Source organism: Australozyma saopauloensis, chromosome 1, assembly GCF_035610405.1.
Source record: "Australozyma saopauloensis chromosome 1, complete sequence".
Lineage (NCBI taxonomy): Eukaryota > Fungi > Ascomycota > Pichiomycetes > Serinales > Metschnikowiaceae > Australozyma > Australozyma saopauloensis.
The window spans coordinates 1,332,189-1,347,237 of record NC_086131.1 but is presented as its reverse complement, the minus strand read 5'-3'; the positions used below and the strand labels follow the sequence as shown (position 1 = coordinate 1,347,237).

The following is a 15,049-nucleotide window of genomic DNA, read 5'->3' as shown; positions in this document are numbered from 1 at the left end:
ACATTGAATAAACTTCTATATTCTGGGCCACATCGCCCGTAATCTACATATTCTCTCTGACAGAACATGAGCTCAGCTACGCCTCCATGTACTCCAGCCGAGAACGAGTACGGAGTGCTCCATTCAAGAAATATAAAACATGTCGAGTTTGGTCAATTTACAATCGACACATGGTACGGTAACGGGGCGTATTTCGCCAGTGCAAGGAACGGTCAGCTCGGAACAGAAACCACCTCAGTTCCTCGCAAAAAAGACGGCCTGCCGTCTGTATCTGGGTTTTGGCTTGATACTCTTTACGTTTGCGATTTCTGCTTCAAGTATACCTCGGACAAAAGCAAGTTGTCGCTCCATATGTCGAGCTGTCCGCTAAATCAAGAATTCCCGCCAATAGGCACATTAGTATACGCAGATGTGAAGGGTAAACGACTCATAAAGAAGGTGCGAGGTTTCCGCCACGAACTATTTTGTCAAAACTTATCCCTTTTCGGAAAACTCTTCTTGGACGATAAGTCTGTGTACTACAACGTCGAGTCCTACGACTTCTACATTGTTTACGGCGCCAGCAAGATGCACGCAGCCGAGAACAAGCTAGATGACCGAACAGTCTATCGCCCAATGGGATTTTTCAGCAAGGAAATCACCGCATGGGAGCCCGACAACAACCTAGCATGCATCTGCATTTTTCCTCCATACCAGCGTCTACATCTTGGCTCTCTACTAATAGAATTTCTGTACGCAGCCGCGGAAGCTGCAGGACAACAACCCCTGGGTCCAGAGTTTCCACTCTCGCCCTACGGGAAACAATTGTATCTACGGTATTGGGGTAAACGTATTGCCTTTGAGCTCTTCAATTCGTTTGAGAACTGTGATCTAATCACTCTTGGAGACCTAGCTGTTCTAACCGGCTTCCGCCGTGAAGATCTTTTTTTTGCACTTGAACATATGGGGGTTCTTTACACAGCAGACACCTCTGGGTCGCCGCCGGCAGAAGCCGTTGGTGAACAGAACCCCACAGATGAACCAGAGAAAGTTGCCAGCAGATCCAAAGGCAAATTTTTCTATCTCCCCTTTTCGCGACTACAAAGACTCGATAATCGAGCCCTGAGATCTAAGTCTTTGACTACGCCAGAGTTCACGTATCGAATTCTGCTTCGTGCTCTCATGGACTGGTGCGAGAAAAATAAAGTAAGCACTGAAATACTTTCCACGATGCTTGATCCTTCGTGTCTTCTCGTTTGAGTGCGAATTATTCCCGGATTTTTTTATTGTGGAGTCGCTCTCATTAGTCCCAAGATGGAAATTCTTGAATTACGCCTCCAAACGTCTAGACACTCCACAAAACATGGTTCAAAAGCGACGATTTTTCCGAGTTGAGCCTATTGTTGCTCCACAACTCAAAGAACTTGAAAACGATATACCGACTCTACCGAAGAGCGATTCGAAAGACGCGTCCTCGGATGTCCGAGAGTCTGACCAATTATTTGTCATTGATGATGACAGTGACGACCAAAATTACGAAGACGAAGGTGTGGTGCAAGAAATTTCGCCCGCTCCTCAGCCCAATCGTCAAAATTCCAGAGTTCCAGGCACAAATGGCGTCAACATGGCCGCGTCAAATGGAAGCTCTGAATCCCAGGCAGAGGCCTCCCAGAATATTCCTGCTGAATTACCAAATGAACCTGAAGCTTCTTTATCTCAGATTGGCCAGGACTTATTTCATAGTCAGATCACTACCATTATAGGCGATGTACCTGACCTGGTGGTGAAGTATTTGCATACAAAGTACTTCAATCAGCCAAACTATCTCCAATTGGCTTCGAACGAATACTTCAATGGAATTGACGTAGCAAAACTAGAACGAGAGAGCAAATCAGGCGAAGAGCAAACGGAAGAAGAGAGAGAAGAGGCTCGAAGATCTGCCGAGTTCGATCTGATCATGAACCGAATGCGCAAACAGTCTCAAATAGAGGTGGCCGAAAAGCAGAGTCGTTTCTGGAAACGATACATTGGAACTCTTGATGTGGTAGCATGGGCCACTCGCCCTTTCATGGGAAAGCTACAGTACAAAGAGGAACTAGAGGTAAAACGATTGATACCCAATAAGATCAAGAAACTGTCTTTTGTGGCCTCCAAATTCGGTGATTCTTCAATAATCCGCCTTTATACTAAGGCTCAGAATAGAGAGATTGGAAGAATTCCCGAGGATATCACTAGAATCCTTGCGCCTCTTATTGATCTTGACCTCGCCATTTTTGAAGCCACTGTAGTCATGGAAACAACCAAGCGCTTGTCCACTGGTGACACCTTCTACATTCAAATCCGTTGTTATCTCAATAATAATACCTTTGCGGACCCTACACAATTAACAGAGTCATCCAGTCAAGACGAGAATTCGTTAAAGAAACGGAAACTTGCCAAGTCAGGGTTGTCTTCCTTCTCAACGGAGACAGAAGGCGAAACGGCGTTACGACTCAAGCAGAAGTCAATACTGCGTTTGTTTGAAAAATTGCACTTGGTTCCTGGCAATAAACCCGTAGAGCCATCTCTCAATGTTTTGGATGACGATACGCCGCCCACCACTCCAGCACCAGAGCAACAGTCTGCTACCGATGAGCTTGACCTCGAGCAGATCAAGGATTTCTATACCACAAATCAACTGTCGGACATTTATGAAAACCTTCCTGATACAACGTCGCCCCCTGCCTCAAATTTTACTATGCAGCTTCGCCAATACCAGAAGCAAGGTTTGTCTTGGATGCTCTCGCGCGAGAAAGAGTCTGATCTCTTGGAAGAGCTCTCAACACCTGCTGATGAAATTTGTCCCACGCAAAAGCGTGCTGCAATTCGAAGACTGGATGACGACGTGATGAATCCTTTGTGGAGTATCTTTTGCTGGCCGACAGATCCCAACAATGAACCATCCGCGAACACTGCGGACTATTTTTACGCCAATTTGTACAATGGAGAGTTTTCCACCGAGAAACCACTTGTCAAGAATTTCTTGAAAGGTGGAATCTTAGCAGACGAAATGGGTTTGGGTAAAACAATTCTGACTCTTGCTTTAATTCACTCTGTTCCATATGAGCTGGGAAGTTTGACGGAGGGATACCGAAGGTTTGCGGACAAGAGTACTCTTATTGTGGTTCCTATGTCTCTATTGTCCCAATGGAAGAATGAATTTAACCGGAGTAACAACAACAGTAATCACTCGTGTTACGTTTACTACGGTGATCTGGTGCAAGCTGATTTAGTGAGCTTATTGTGTAACAGAAAGAACAATATCCCCATTGTTGTTCTCACCACGTATGGTACAGTTCAGAATGAATGGGCAAGAATAAATAAACTCAGAGATGAGAATGGCCGTTTGCCTCTCATTGGATTATTTTCTGTTGAGTTCTTCCGTGTTGTGTTAGATGAGGGTCACACCATCAGGAACAGAACTACAAAGACGGCAAAGGCTATTCACGAGCTAGAGCTGAGGCGTAGATGGGTGCTTAGTGGAACTCCCGTGATAAACCGTTTAGATGATATATTCTCGTTGGTCAAGTTCCTTCGGTTAGAACCTTGGAGCAATTTTTCCTATTGGAAGACGTTTGTCACTCTCCCATTTGAACAAAAGAAATTCAACCAAACCCTTGATGTGGTCAAATCGATCTTGCAACCTATATTTTTGCGCCGTACAAAGAGTATGAAGCAAGCAGATGGTACACCCCTCGTTTCCTTACCCGAGAAAGAGGTCGTCATTGAAGATGTTGAGCTCTCTAAACGCGAGAGATTCTTGTATGAGCTTTACAAATCAAGAGCGTACAATTCTTTTAAGGAGGGACTAAATAGTGGCGAACTATTGAGAAATTACACTCAGATTCTCACGCATATATTACGACTCCGTCAAATTTGTTGCCATTCAGAATTAGTCTCGACTAGCTCTGAGATGGAAGAGACCTGGGGAGAAGAACTCACTGAGTTCAACAAGACTTTTGAGAAGGAAAAATTCCTGCTGGAAACCTACATGAAGCAAGTAATGTTTGGTCTATACAATAAGGTAGATATTCCAGGATCAGAATGTTCTATATGTACACAGGCGCCTATTGCCATTGGAGACCTCACAATCACTGAGTGTGGTCACCAATACTGCTACCATTGTTTGATGGAGCATATTCAGTTCCAAACGAACACCAATAATACCGATCCCTTGTGTCCTGACTGCCGCCATCCAATATCTCAGTATCGTTTGTTCAAGGTCAGGGGAGTAGCCACAAGTAAAAAAGAGGTACGATTTCATACAAAGGAGGATATTGATGATCCTCAAAATCTGTACCCATTCCAGATCTATCACCATAATCCTGACGAGTCGTCTGCAAAAATTCAAGCACTTCTACGTCATCTACGCGAACTCAAGGAAAATAATCCCGGGCAGCAAGCGGTGGTGTTCTCACAATTCTCAACATACTTGGACATTATCGAGAATGAGCTCCGCCTGTGTGGTCTGGATGACTTCATTGTGTACAAATTTGATGGGCGCTTGAACTTAGTAGAACGAGAGAAGGTTCTTAAACTGTTTACGACGGGAGAAAAGGTTGGAAATAAGTTAGTTATCCTTCTTCTTTCTTTGAAGGCCGGTGGTGTTGGTCTCAACTTGACATGCGCCAATCGCGCCTTCATGATGGATCCCTGGTGGTCGCCTAGTGTTGAGGATCAGGCTATTGATCGTGTCCATCGTATCGGGCAGAACCTGAATGTTAAGGTTGTACGATTCATCGTAGCAAACTCTATTGAAAATAAAATGTTGCGGATTCAAGAGAGGAAACGAATGATGGGAGAAGCTGTTGAGGTTGAAGAGGAGGAGAGAAGAAAACAGCGTATCGAGGAAATCAAGTTGTTGTTTGATGAGTAATGAGATGTACATAGAATCACTTATAGACGAAATGATCATTTTAAATTGTGTTTACTGAGCTTCTTTATTATCGTAACAAGTAGAAACCAGAATACGTTCATTAGCTAGATCGGAAACAAATATTCTAAAGAAAATTATATTCAGTATTTGCTCTTCTATTTTGTATTTATTCTCTATTAATGATTCATTTCTTCGCGGTTTTTATTCAAATCGTCAATACTGTTCTTCTCACATTTCGTGCGTAGTATCTGTTCCTGCAGAGACCATCCCTCAACTGTGAATTATGGAGATCCTGAAAACACCACTGACAAGAACTAATGAAACACAACAAAGGTATGTTCTGAATCCATCTAATACTTTTAATTGATTGGACAAGTCCAGGGCTACATAACGCCTCACATATATAAAGGCTTTCTATTTCCCACTCGGCATTTTAAAATTCAACCATTTACTAACAGAACTAGTCTTTGAATCGCTACTACAGACATTAGAGCCGCTATTCACCGCGGAAGACGCGTATGGTCTTCTACTGAAGAAAGTCATTCCTGAAAAGTTTCACGAGGCAGACCCAGAACAGATTGTCATCGCCTACAAAAAGTACATTGAGAACAACCCAAAAGTCGCCAAATCGTCTGTAGCGTCGAAGCTTGCTAGCCAGTCGTATCACACTCCCTACGAGCTCTTTCATGATATTAAGTTGGTCTGCGGTGTTGAGATCGTAAACTACCATTTTGGGTCCGAACCGTATCGTAACATCGACTTGTATTTCCACTATGTAGTCGATCTTTTGGTCCAGGAGGTTGAGCGTATTGGATACACCTTATTCCAAGAGAAAGAGCGTGAAGACGAAGAGGACATGTTGGATAGCTACCGTGAGGACTTCAGGCGTATATCTAAACACAAGCTAGAGCTGAACAAGGAAATGGTCACCTATCTTTACAAACACGAGGAGCCTCTGACATTGCCATACAACAATTTGCATGGTCATTCGCCTCCTCCGCCTAAGATTATCACCCAGCCACTCTTCTCAGGATTGGTTGGTCGTTCTGTCCTTGATACTCGTTGCACCACCGTGCCTGAGCCATATCTGTTGGCTAAAGTTGTAGGATCTGCTCCTACGAGCGATCTGAGCCTAATGAAGTCTTTCAACTACGGAGCCACCCGTATCCCTGCGCCAAACTCCTCGGCGCAAGTCCTCGAGAGCTTCTTCCATCCTAATTGGTATACGGTCGAGACTTCGAAGTGGTTGACATACAAGCAAAAGAGTCTTAATCCTCCTTTGGATTCCAAATTGGTGAAGCATCCAAAAGCAGATGATTTGAGAGCTTTCGAGAAGAATAGCAACATTGTTTCCTTTGCACCAAGCGCCGATCTGAGAAAAGCTGTCATGAGCAAAGACACAAAGCTGGCCGTTTGGTTTTCAGACATAGGTTATGACAAGTTGTCTTCAATTCATAAGAAGATTGGTGCTGATGTTGTCCAACCTGAGGTCTCCACAAGTAGCTTGACAGCTGCGATCGAAGAAAAGCCACAAGAGAATGGTGTTAAATCTGAAAAGACCGAAGCTGCGGCGTCAGAAATCATTGAAAAGCCAAAGTCAAATGAAATAAAACTAAAGAACCTAGCGCTCTTCGTTCCTGAAGCAAAGCCTGTAATCGAGGAATTGAGAAAGGAGAACGCATCAGTGGAATCTGCACGCGGGGTGCAGCGTGTAATTTCTCTCAATTTGTTGAAGTTGCAAAAGTTGAGACAAAAGAGATTCTTGCAAAGCGCGAACGGCAGTGCACCTTCCCCGATAGAAATTGCTACCTACCAAAAGATTTTGAAACTCCTCACGCTTTTGGTTGACCTGAAAGCTGGCGAAGAGCAAAGAATTGATTCAATGCTTAGCAAAAAGCTTCCAGTGTTGCTCAATGATTATTCGGGCACGTTGCCTGGCTCTGTTTCATCAAAGCCAGCTTTAGGCGGAAAGACTGGTCGTCTTGCTAGCATTCGTGCCTCTTACAAAAAGAAGTCTAGATTTTAAGTGTACAATATCTAATACAAAGAGTAGTTAATTAGAAGAACGGTTTTGAGAAGAAAAAAATTATGTAAAGTCAGCTACACTTGGATTCCAATAGAGAAGAGGTAAACCAAGTAGATGTTCAAGAATGTGATGATGAGCCATGTAGTAATAGCAACAACATTGAGCCAGTGGCTATTTTCAAATGAAATAGCCCTTCCCTTCATGTTTGCGAACTCACGGTCATAATCTCTAGCCTGGTTTCTTGACAGGCGACGGGTGAGCAAAGTTGAAGATTCATCGACTTCCTCATCCGGAGATGCACGAGCATCATAGACAGTCATGTATTTCTTGGATGCTGTGAAGTAAATCAATGGAGCGCTAGCGACTGGAAGGATGAAACTAAGAACCACCTGAGACAAATTCATGATGGTTGCAACTCCCTCGCGTCCAAGAACAGTGATGAAAAGAATAACCGGAATAATGGCCAATCCACGAGTCACTATACGACGGACCCATGGAGTAAATGACCAGTTGATGAAACCTTCAGAAATGATCTGACCAGCCATGGTGCAAACAATACCAGCACTTTGACCGGAGAAAAGCATAGACAAGGCGAAAATCATTCCAGCAGCTGGAGAAATGTAGTGCGACAACATTTGATAGATAGAGAGAAGGTCAGCGTCTTCAGCATCGGGTTTTCCGTACAATGTGGAGCCAGCAACAATCAAGATGGCGGAGTTGACAAACACAGCAATGAGAAACAAGGATAAGATGAGTTCCAAGTAGGAGTATGTCAAGCAGTGTTTAATTGCAGCATAAGAGGGACGGTACTTGCGAGCCAAGTGGGTTGCGTCAGAGAAGGCCAAAAATTTGCTTCTTGGAACCTCTTCGTGGACCAAAGTGTCGTCCTCAGTTGAGTCCAGCGAGCAGTATTCGCCGTCGGAATTGAGTTGGCCCTCTATAAGTCCATTTTTCAAATCGTAGTCTTTCAAACGAGACTGAACAATGGATGAGCCCAAATACAAGGAGTGTGGCATCACGGTGCTTCCAACAATACCACAAGAAATAAACAAGGCTCTAGATTCTTTGAAGATCACCGGATGGATTGGCAAAAAGCCCTTGAAAATATCACCCACGGCGCCGGGGCCAAATGGACACTTAAAGAGCTCCACCACGAAGCATATGCAAGTAGCTGCAACCAAAATGGACACCACTATTTCGAACACTCGAGTCTGGCGCATATTTCCGTCTTTGTGGTAGGCCAAGAGCACGAAAAGCACATCGAGAACGGTAATGAACGTTCCAATGATCAACGGAATGCCAAAGAGGATCTCCAATGCAATGGCGGTACCTACAACCTCCGCCAAATCGGTGGCTACAATGGCAAGTTCGGCGCATACGTACAAAAAGAGATTGAGCCAAGGAGGAAGCACCATACGGCACATTTCAGCCAAATCGAGTCCTGTGATGGTTCCAAGTTTCACGCAGAGACACTGTAGAATGACGGCAGAGACATTACTGAGGAAACAAATCACCAAGAGTTTATACTGGTAGTCTGCGCCGGCACTCACGGCCGTTGAGTAGTTTCCAGGGTCCATGTATGCGACCGAAACCATGACTCCCGGGCCTATAAACGACCCATACTTCTTGAGAGCTGAGATCATGTATGACAGGCGAGATTTGGTGGGTTCTAGAGACATGATGGAGGCAGATGCTATGGTAGTATTCTGTTTTTTTGAGTCGTCTATTTGACGGTTTTAGATTTGCTTTTGGAGAATTAAGACTCTTGTTCTTATGCCCTTATAGGAAACCCAAGCAAACAGTGAGGGCAGTGCTAATTTTTCAGCCAGCAACGAAAAAAAATATCGTTCTACAGGTTTTGTATCGTAACCCAATCAATCCGCGACTATTAGGGAATGTGGTGATTTTAGGAGTGAAAAATGTGGTACGAAATGTGGAGGTATAGTGACAGCCTATTTATGCGTGTGAGAGCTGCCCCGGAGAAAAACGGTGAGATACGGCCAAGGGGAAAAGGAAGCAGGATTTCAGTGGTCATCAGTAAAGAAGAAATTTGAGGAAAAAATGATTCACTCTTGGATTTGAAAACGTATAGAATGAAGTTTACCTTTTAAATATTGGGCAAAGACGATTTGGTTATATTCTTGTATTGCTCTTGTAACATGTACATTGAGGTAGTCGGGATGGTCCACACCAGCATTCATTCTTTGGTATTCGTCGCTAGAAAAATATTCACTTTCGAACAGGAAACGTTTTCATTGTCTCCAAATAGGAAAATTTGTGCTCGCTGGCTACATTTGAGTAATTTTGACATGACTATCTGAGTAACATTCTCAGGCCGTGTAACATTAATCATTAATCGTCATACATGGACGACTAGCCCCAAATAGTCATGAACACAATGAACGAAGTGAGGTGACGAAATCAGACCTCATTGTATCCAATGAATCAAATGACAGTAACTTGTTGTTCTTTTTCACCTCACATTTCAAAAACTCAAAGATTCGTCGTTTCGCGTCCCATTCACGATTGGCCGTGTAACATTATTCAGGCCAGGTAACATTACTCAGAACAAGTAACATTATTCAAGACAGTCACCCATTTTCGAGCCAACAAAAACATAGAAGTTCAGAAACAAGAAAAACGCAAATATCTAGCACTCAAGGAATGAACTTTGTCAATCTTACCCAATTTTGGACTACAACACTTCATCAGAGCCGTAACCCGAACTGTCCTTCAATGGATGTAACCAATACCCGTCAGACTCATATCCAGTTTCTTTTGCTCTGAATTAATTTTTCTTGAAAAAAGGGGAGTTGTACTTTTACTAAAATATATACCTTCTATTGTTGAACAACTTCTTCTATGCTATATCTAGTGGCGTGCCACACACAATTCTCACACACACCGAGTCCTGCTACTCATTTTCGGTCACCCACTCCTTTGTCTCAGAATGAACCGCTAACGCGAGATATGAAGCCTACAACTAGTATGAATGAAATGAATTGAAAAATAGAAACGGCTAGTACAGCAGACCAGCTGCTGATTTGATGACTAAAAGTGACGGATTGCCTCAACGACATCCCGATGTCTGAGTTTAAGCTGCCCGTCGTTCCTCTTGTTGTAACCTCCGGCCTATAGCAACAACCGGAGGATCCCTAATAATACGTTCGACGGGTATCTTGACTATGCAGCGGGTGACCCGCTTGTTTACAGCTTCCCTTTCGAAGGCCTTTCTTTCATCGGACCAATGTTGATACATGTCCGGATTAACATTGACGATGGTCTTCCGGTCAAAAGTTTCTTTACAGAGGTCTGATGGCCAAGCATCCCCGATAGACTTTTCTAGCTCTCTGTACCTCTTCAAAGCTCTCCGTTTCTCGCGATCGAAGCAGTTCCTGAGCCACCGGCATGAGTCAGGTCTGACAAGGAGGAAAATGAACCAGATGAGGAATATCAATGCGCAAGCTGAGGCAAAGCACACGAGAATCTTCAGTTTAAGGTTCCAATCCTTCCATGGAACAAAGACGCGCAACTCTAATATGATTTCCCTTGAATCATCGATTTGCGCTATTGATTCTGTTTCGTCCAGGAGTAATGCATAACCCAAAGCCATCACAAAGCCCAAGAACGCGCTCAAGGCTCCTGTCTTTTGGCCATTGAGCCCCATAGTCAAAACTCGTGCCTTATCAGCCATTTCCCATATGAGTGGTAAAAGCTCGAGGTAGCGCACAAGCAGTTGAGTATTTTCGTTGAACTCTGCGAGAATCTTGTCCCTTACGTCGTTGCAGCTTTTTCCCCACGGAGTATCGCCCCAATCCTCAGCCAAGAATCTGTTGATGCTTTCCTGAACTGAGAGATACTCACTTTTCAAATCTTGCGGCCGCGAGCTAGTTGCTGGCTTTCCTTCTGCCATATCCGAGGCTTCCAACATTGTCAATCTGTGCACATTTACAAGCCATTTCATGCCATCAAACACCACAGTATGGAAATGCTCGGTGCTAAAGAAGAATTTTTGTTGGTCCTCAATACTCAAACGGCTTACCGAGGAGTCTAAATGAGATTCCCAAATAAATTGCATACGTTTGTACTTGAACTCAAGTATTTCTGTATGAATCTCCACTCTCACTTCCCGAAGACCTGCTTCTTCATCATCAGCATTACCATCAGCGTTTTCTTGTGGGCGCACATGTTGAAAAGGCCGTGGGCGCACATGTTGAAAAGGCCGTGGGCGCATATGTTGAAAAGGCCGTGGCCACTCCGGAGCTACTGCTGCAGGCTGCCTTGCATTGGCGTTCCCTTGGTAGGCGTCTCCTTGAACGTTCTGCCTTGCATCAGCATTCCATTGACCGCCATTCCCTTGACCGCCATTCCATCGACCGCCATTCCCTTGACCGCCATTCCATCGACCGCCATTCCCTTGACCGCCATTCCATCGACCGCCATTCCCTTGACCGCCATTCCATCGACCGCCATTCCCTTGACCGCCATTCCATCGACCGCCATTCCCTTGACCGCCATTCCATCGACCGCCATTCCCTTGACCGCCATGGCCTTGACCGCCATTCCATCGACCGCCATGGCCTTGACCGTCATTCCCTTGACCGTCATTCCCTTGACCGCCATTCCCTTGACCGCCATTCCCTTGACCGGCGTTTCCTCGAGCGTCCTGCCTTTCTGGGGCATACTCTTGAGCGACGAATGGTGGCAAGTCTTGTAATTCATAGCCTTGTTCGCTCATGGTTTAATCAAGTCTGATTTAAGAGAAGTATGTATGGTTACAAACACAAAGCCAAAGCGCCACGTATTTATACTCAAGAAAAAGCTTCGAAATAAAATAAATTTTGAGAATCTTTAGAAGACTAGAATGCCGAGTAAAATTGCTCTGACCTGCTCATTCATATTTGTTCCTCGTTTAATTATTTCGAATCGATTTCAGAAGATGGTTTCACGTTGTGATAGACATCATTGAGTCTAAGCCAACATGAATACTATAGCTAGCTATTTTTAGTCAAATTTCACATCGGATATTTCAATACACCTGAAAATCGTTCATGTAACATACATTTGTGTCTGTGTGAAGAGTGTATATATTGAAGTTGAAAGAATGAACGAGTCTGTCTTCTCCTAGAATGCTCATAGTTCATTAGAGTAGCTCTCTGTGGTGATCCTATCCTTCACACGAGATATTGCTATTCGGGCGGTTCAAATATCATTGCAGAGAACCTTCAATCGTTCGGAAGTGTTTGATAATGTCTACGATCGTTTTCTCAAGCTGCTAATGCCGCTCTAGTCTCAAAGTTTCTTAGCAATTGAGGGAATGCAACGAAGATATCTATCGGTAGGATATAAAAGGACGTGACTTTTTGACGCCTACAAGAGGTTTCCGCCGATCTTCCATAGAGAACGCAGTCATGATCAATTTTTCGCGTATAACACGCCAGAAAATCAAAAAGACGTTTTGAATCAAGACGTCAGTGTGCACCAAAACCTGATCCATTCACATTTGTCGTTGTTGGAGAAGGACCATGCCCTGAATCACACCAGCAAGATACATAAAGCTAAAGCTCTTGTTCTGAATTAGCGATGGGAAGAATCAAGATTCTCCTCTCAGCCAAGGATTTTTTAGCGGTTTAAACTCAAAACGGTGAGATATTGTCCTGGGTTGAAGTTGAGAATTGTCTGCTTTCTCTTTGTTTTTTGAAGAGATTGACTCGATTTTGCACGAACAGTCGATGCTATAGGCGCACCAGGCATGAAACTTAAACCTATCTCCAACCTTTTGCCACTTTTAGGCAGGCAAGTGAATGAAGTTGGGTTTCTCCATTTGACAATAAGTGCTTGTTTCGGCTGGACTGGTTCAAAGCTAGTACAATACACCCGTCGTTTCGAAAATTTTAAGAATAATTAAGAGTCAATTTCTTGGATAGTATTGTTGTTCTATAAAATTGCTTCTCAATAAATCCACCGTAATTATCTTCGAGATCTGCCGTGCTATCATATACCGAAAAGGAATACGTTTGAAGCCGGATAATCATCATTAACTTCTTTCGCCCTGGTATTTATATTATTTCTAGTTTTCACGATTTATCTTATTTTCTTTTTTCAAATTTATTTCCGTGTTGGCGTCTTGAATCCTGCTTAAAACAACCAGTTCGCAAATGTCCACAGATGTTTGCAGCCAATTGTAAAACTCCATCAACCACTACTTACTTATCGAACAAAGACATCTTGCCCACATTGCTCAGATTATATTCTGCAATACAGGTCAATCGAAAATCTCAATACCTAATTGCTCCTTTCTCGAACCTCAGTTTCTCTATTGGCTGATTTTTACCCACATTCAACATCCACAACTAAACACATTACAATGCCTCAATTCGGCAAGCTCTTCAAGGGCCTAAGTAGTCGGCGCTTCTCAAGACCTTCGTTTCATCAGATTTCTAGATTTAATTCGATGATCGCGACAAAAGCAGATCCTAAACACTCTTTATCTTCAGCTCAGTCCACGAGTGCCCTCATCCAAGAGAACCTAAAGAAGTATATCCGATGGTATCCCGAGGATGATATTACTGGCTCCAACATCGAAAACTTTTTCTCGCTCTCTCGTGATGCTTCTAGACGGCTGGATCTCTTGGTAGGTATTGTCTATGAAAATGAATCCATTCAGAAGTCGTCTAAGTTTTTGCAGGTGTTGCTTGCAGATCCGTTGTCAGACAATAGTCAGCAGTGGTATCAGGAACTCAAGACAAGGCCTCATGTTCAAAACAACTTGGTATGCCCAGTCTTTGACGAGGAGTCTCGATTACTGTTCCCAGAGTCGTTCAGAAGAAGCATCAAACAATACAAAGTACCCTCCCCAATTCTACTAGGTGACAGAAGATCTTCATATGCTGATGCTCTTTGTGAGCTGAACTCAACACCCAATAATGTGCTGTTTCTTGAGATCAACAAGCCAGAAGAAGTGTCCAAATTGATCGAGATCTGTCATTTCTATATCTATGTTACTGCAGATCTCTCTAACTCGAAAGAAGCCCTTCCAAAACAAATTCAAAAGAAGATTTTGTTGACAGTTGTTGACAACTCCGAATTCACACCTAGGTCGACCGAAGACACAGCTGTCACATTCCGGAATGAGCTCGCACATCACGTCGTCAAAATTAATAGTCTGGCTCTTGAAGAGGGCGTCGAATACTTTTATAAGTATGATGTTCAGGGCGCTTCCACCTACTTTGACCTGCTTCAGAATAGTAACATCCTAGAGGTTAGCAAGTACATGCTGTGGTATCTAAGAACGGAGAACTTGCGTGAATGGTTGTTGTCAATCATTAAAAATGAAATTGCTACCAACAAGATTCTGGAGGCTAGGATTGAAACTGTTTACAACGAATTGAAATTGCAATCGTTGGTGCAATGTAGTAATGCGATGCACTCCGAACTACAGAACGATTTTATTCCAAAAACCAATGCATTCTTCGGAAAACAACTCAATTGGTGGAAGCTCTACTTGAAGAATGATAACGTCGAGTATGCCATTAAAGACTACCTTAATGTTAACTTCATGCCAAAAAGTCTAGACAGCTACAACTACTTGAAGGGCCAACTTGTTGCCAGATTGCAAGAGCAAAAATTTGCTCACTATTCTGAAACGGACAAAACACAACTCAACAATCCGCTTCAACAATACAAGTCCAACTTGATTAACATAAGAGTGCCTCAGGAAGTACAGCTGGCTGTTTATGCTGCGCTCGTCTCTGCGCTTGTATACTATCAGCTTCCCCTAGGTGCTATTTCATTGCTTGGATATCTATTCTTTGGTTTGGAAGCCCAGACTGCAGGAGCCATAGCTTCATTGGGTCTAGTCCTCGGCTTCAATAAAGTCTCCAAAGACTGGCTGACCTTTTCAGCGGCATGGTTGAGTGAGATGTATGAGGAAGTCCGTGTTATTATATCAAACGACTGTATCAACAAGGGGTTGTTGAAGGAGCTCAATTTGAGATACGAAGCTGCCAAAGATCTTTCTAGGATCAAACAACAAGTGCTAGAGGAGCTTGAGGCAGCAGAGGAACAAAAATAGATAGACGAAGGTAGCACTTGCATATATTCACAACAATAGTTGAACATCACGAAGA

At 43.5% G+C, this 15,049-nt stretch overlaps 7 protein-coding genes across 7 annotated transcripts; 5 read left to right on the top strand and 2 right to left on the bottom strand.

The window, feature by feature from the left end:
• Positions 1-66: 66 nt before the first annotated feature.
• Positions 67-1,239, top strand: PUMCH_000612 (uncharacterized protein; the record flags this gene model as incomplete). Its single annotated transcript, XM_063019691.1, has 1 exon — positions 67-1,239. One exon carries the CDS (start codon positions 67-69, stop codon positions 1,237-1,239), a length of 1,173 nt encoding a protein of 390 aa, XP_062875761.1.
• Positions 1,240-1,342: 103 nt separating this feature from the next.
• PUMCH_000611 (uncharacterized protein) lies at positions 1,343-4,894 on the top strand (the record flags this gene model as incomplete). Its single annotated transcript, XM_063019690.1, has 1 exon — positions 1,343-4,894. One exon carries the CDS (start codon positions 1,343-1,345, stop codon positions 4,892-4,894), a length of 3,552 nt encoding a protein of 1,183 aa, XP_062875760.1.
• An 856-nt stretch (positions 4,895-5,750) lies between these two features.
• PUMCH_000610 (uncharacterized protein) lies at positions 5,751-6,920 on the top strand (the record flags this gene model as incomplete). Its single annotated transcript, XM_063019689.1, has 1 exon — positions 5,751-6,920. The coding sequence occupies one exon, from the start codon at positions 5,751-5,753 to the stop codon at positions 6,918-6,920; it is 1,170 nt and encodes a 389-aa protein (XP_062875759.1).
• A 74-nt stretch (positions 6,921-6,994) lies between these two features.
• On the bottom strand, positions 6,995-8,599 carry PUMCH_000609 (uncharacterized protein; the record flags this gene model as incomplete). Its single annotated transcript, XM_063019688.1, has 1 exon — positions 6,995-8,599. The coding sequence occupies one exon, from the start codon at positions 8,597-8,599 to the stop codon at positions 6,995-6,997; it is 1,605 nt and encodes a 534-aa protein (XP_062875758.1).
• Positions 8,600-10,014: 1,415 nt separating this feature from the next.
• Positions 10,015-11,154, bottom strand: PUMCH_000608 (uncharacterized protein; the record flags this gene model as incomplete). The annotated part of the gene is made up of 1 exon (XM_063019687.1): positions 10,015-11,154. The coding sequence occupies one exon, from the start codon at positions 11,152-11,154 to the stop codon at positions 10,015-10,017; it is 1,140 nt and encodes a 379-aa protein (XP_062875757.1).
• PUMCH_000607 (uncharacterized protein) lies at positions 10,975-11,637 on the top strand (the record flags this gene model as incomplete). Its single annotated transcript, XM_063019686.1, has 1 exon — positions 10,975-11,637. The coding sequence occupies one exon, from the start codon at positions 10,975-10,977 to the stop codon at positions 11,635-11,637; it is 663 nt and encodes a 220-aa protein (XP_062875756.1).
• A 1,650-nt stretch (positions 11,638-13,287) lies between these two features.
• Positions 13,288-14,994, top strand: PUMCH_000606 (uncharacterized protein; the record flags this gene model as incomplete). The annotated part of the gene is made up of 1 exon (XM_063019685.1): positions 13,288-14,994. One exon carries the CDS (start codon positions 13,288-13,290, stop codon positions 14,992-14,994), a length of 1,707 nt encoding a protein of 568 aa, XP_062875755.1.
• Between the last annotated feature and the right edge of the window lie 55 nt (positions 14,995-15,049).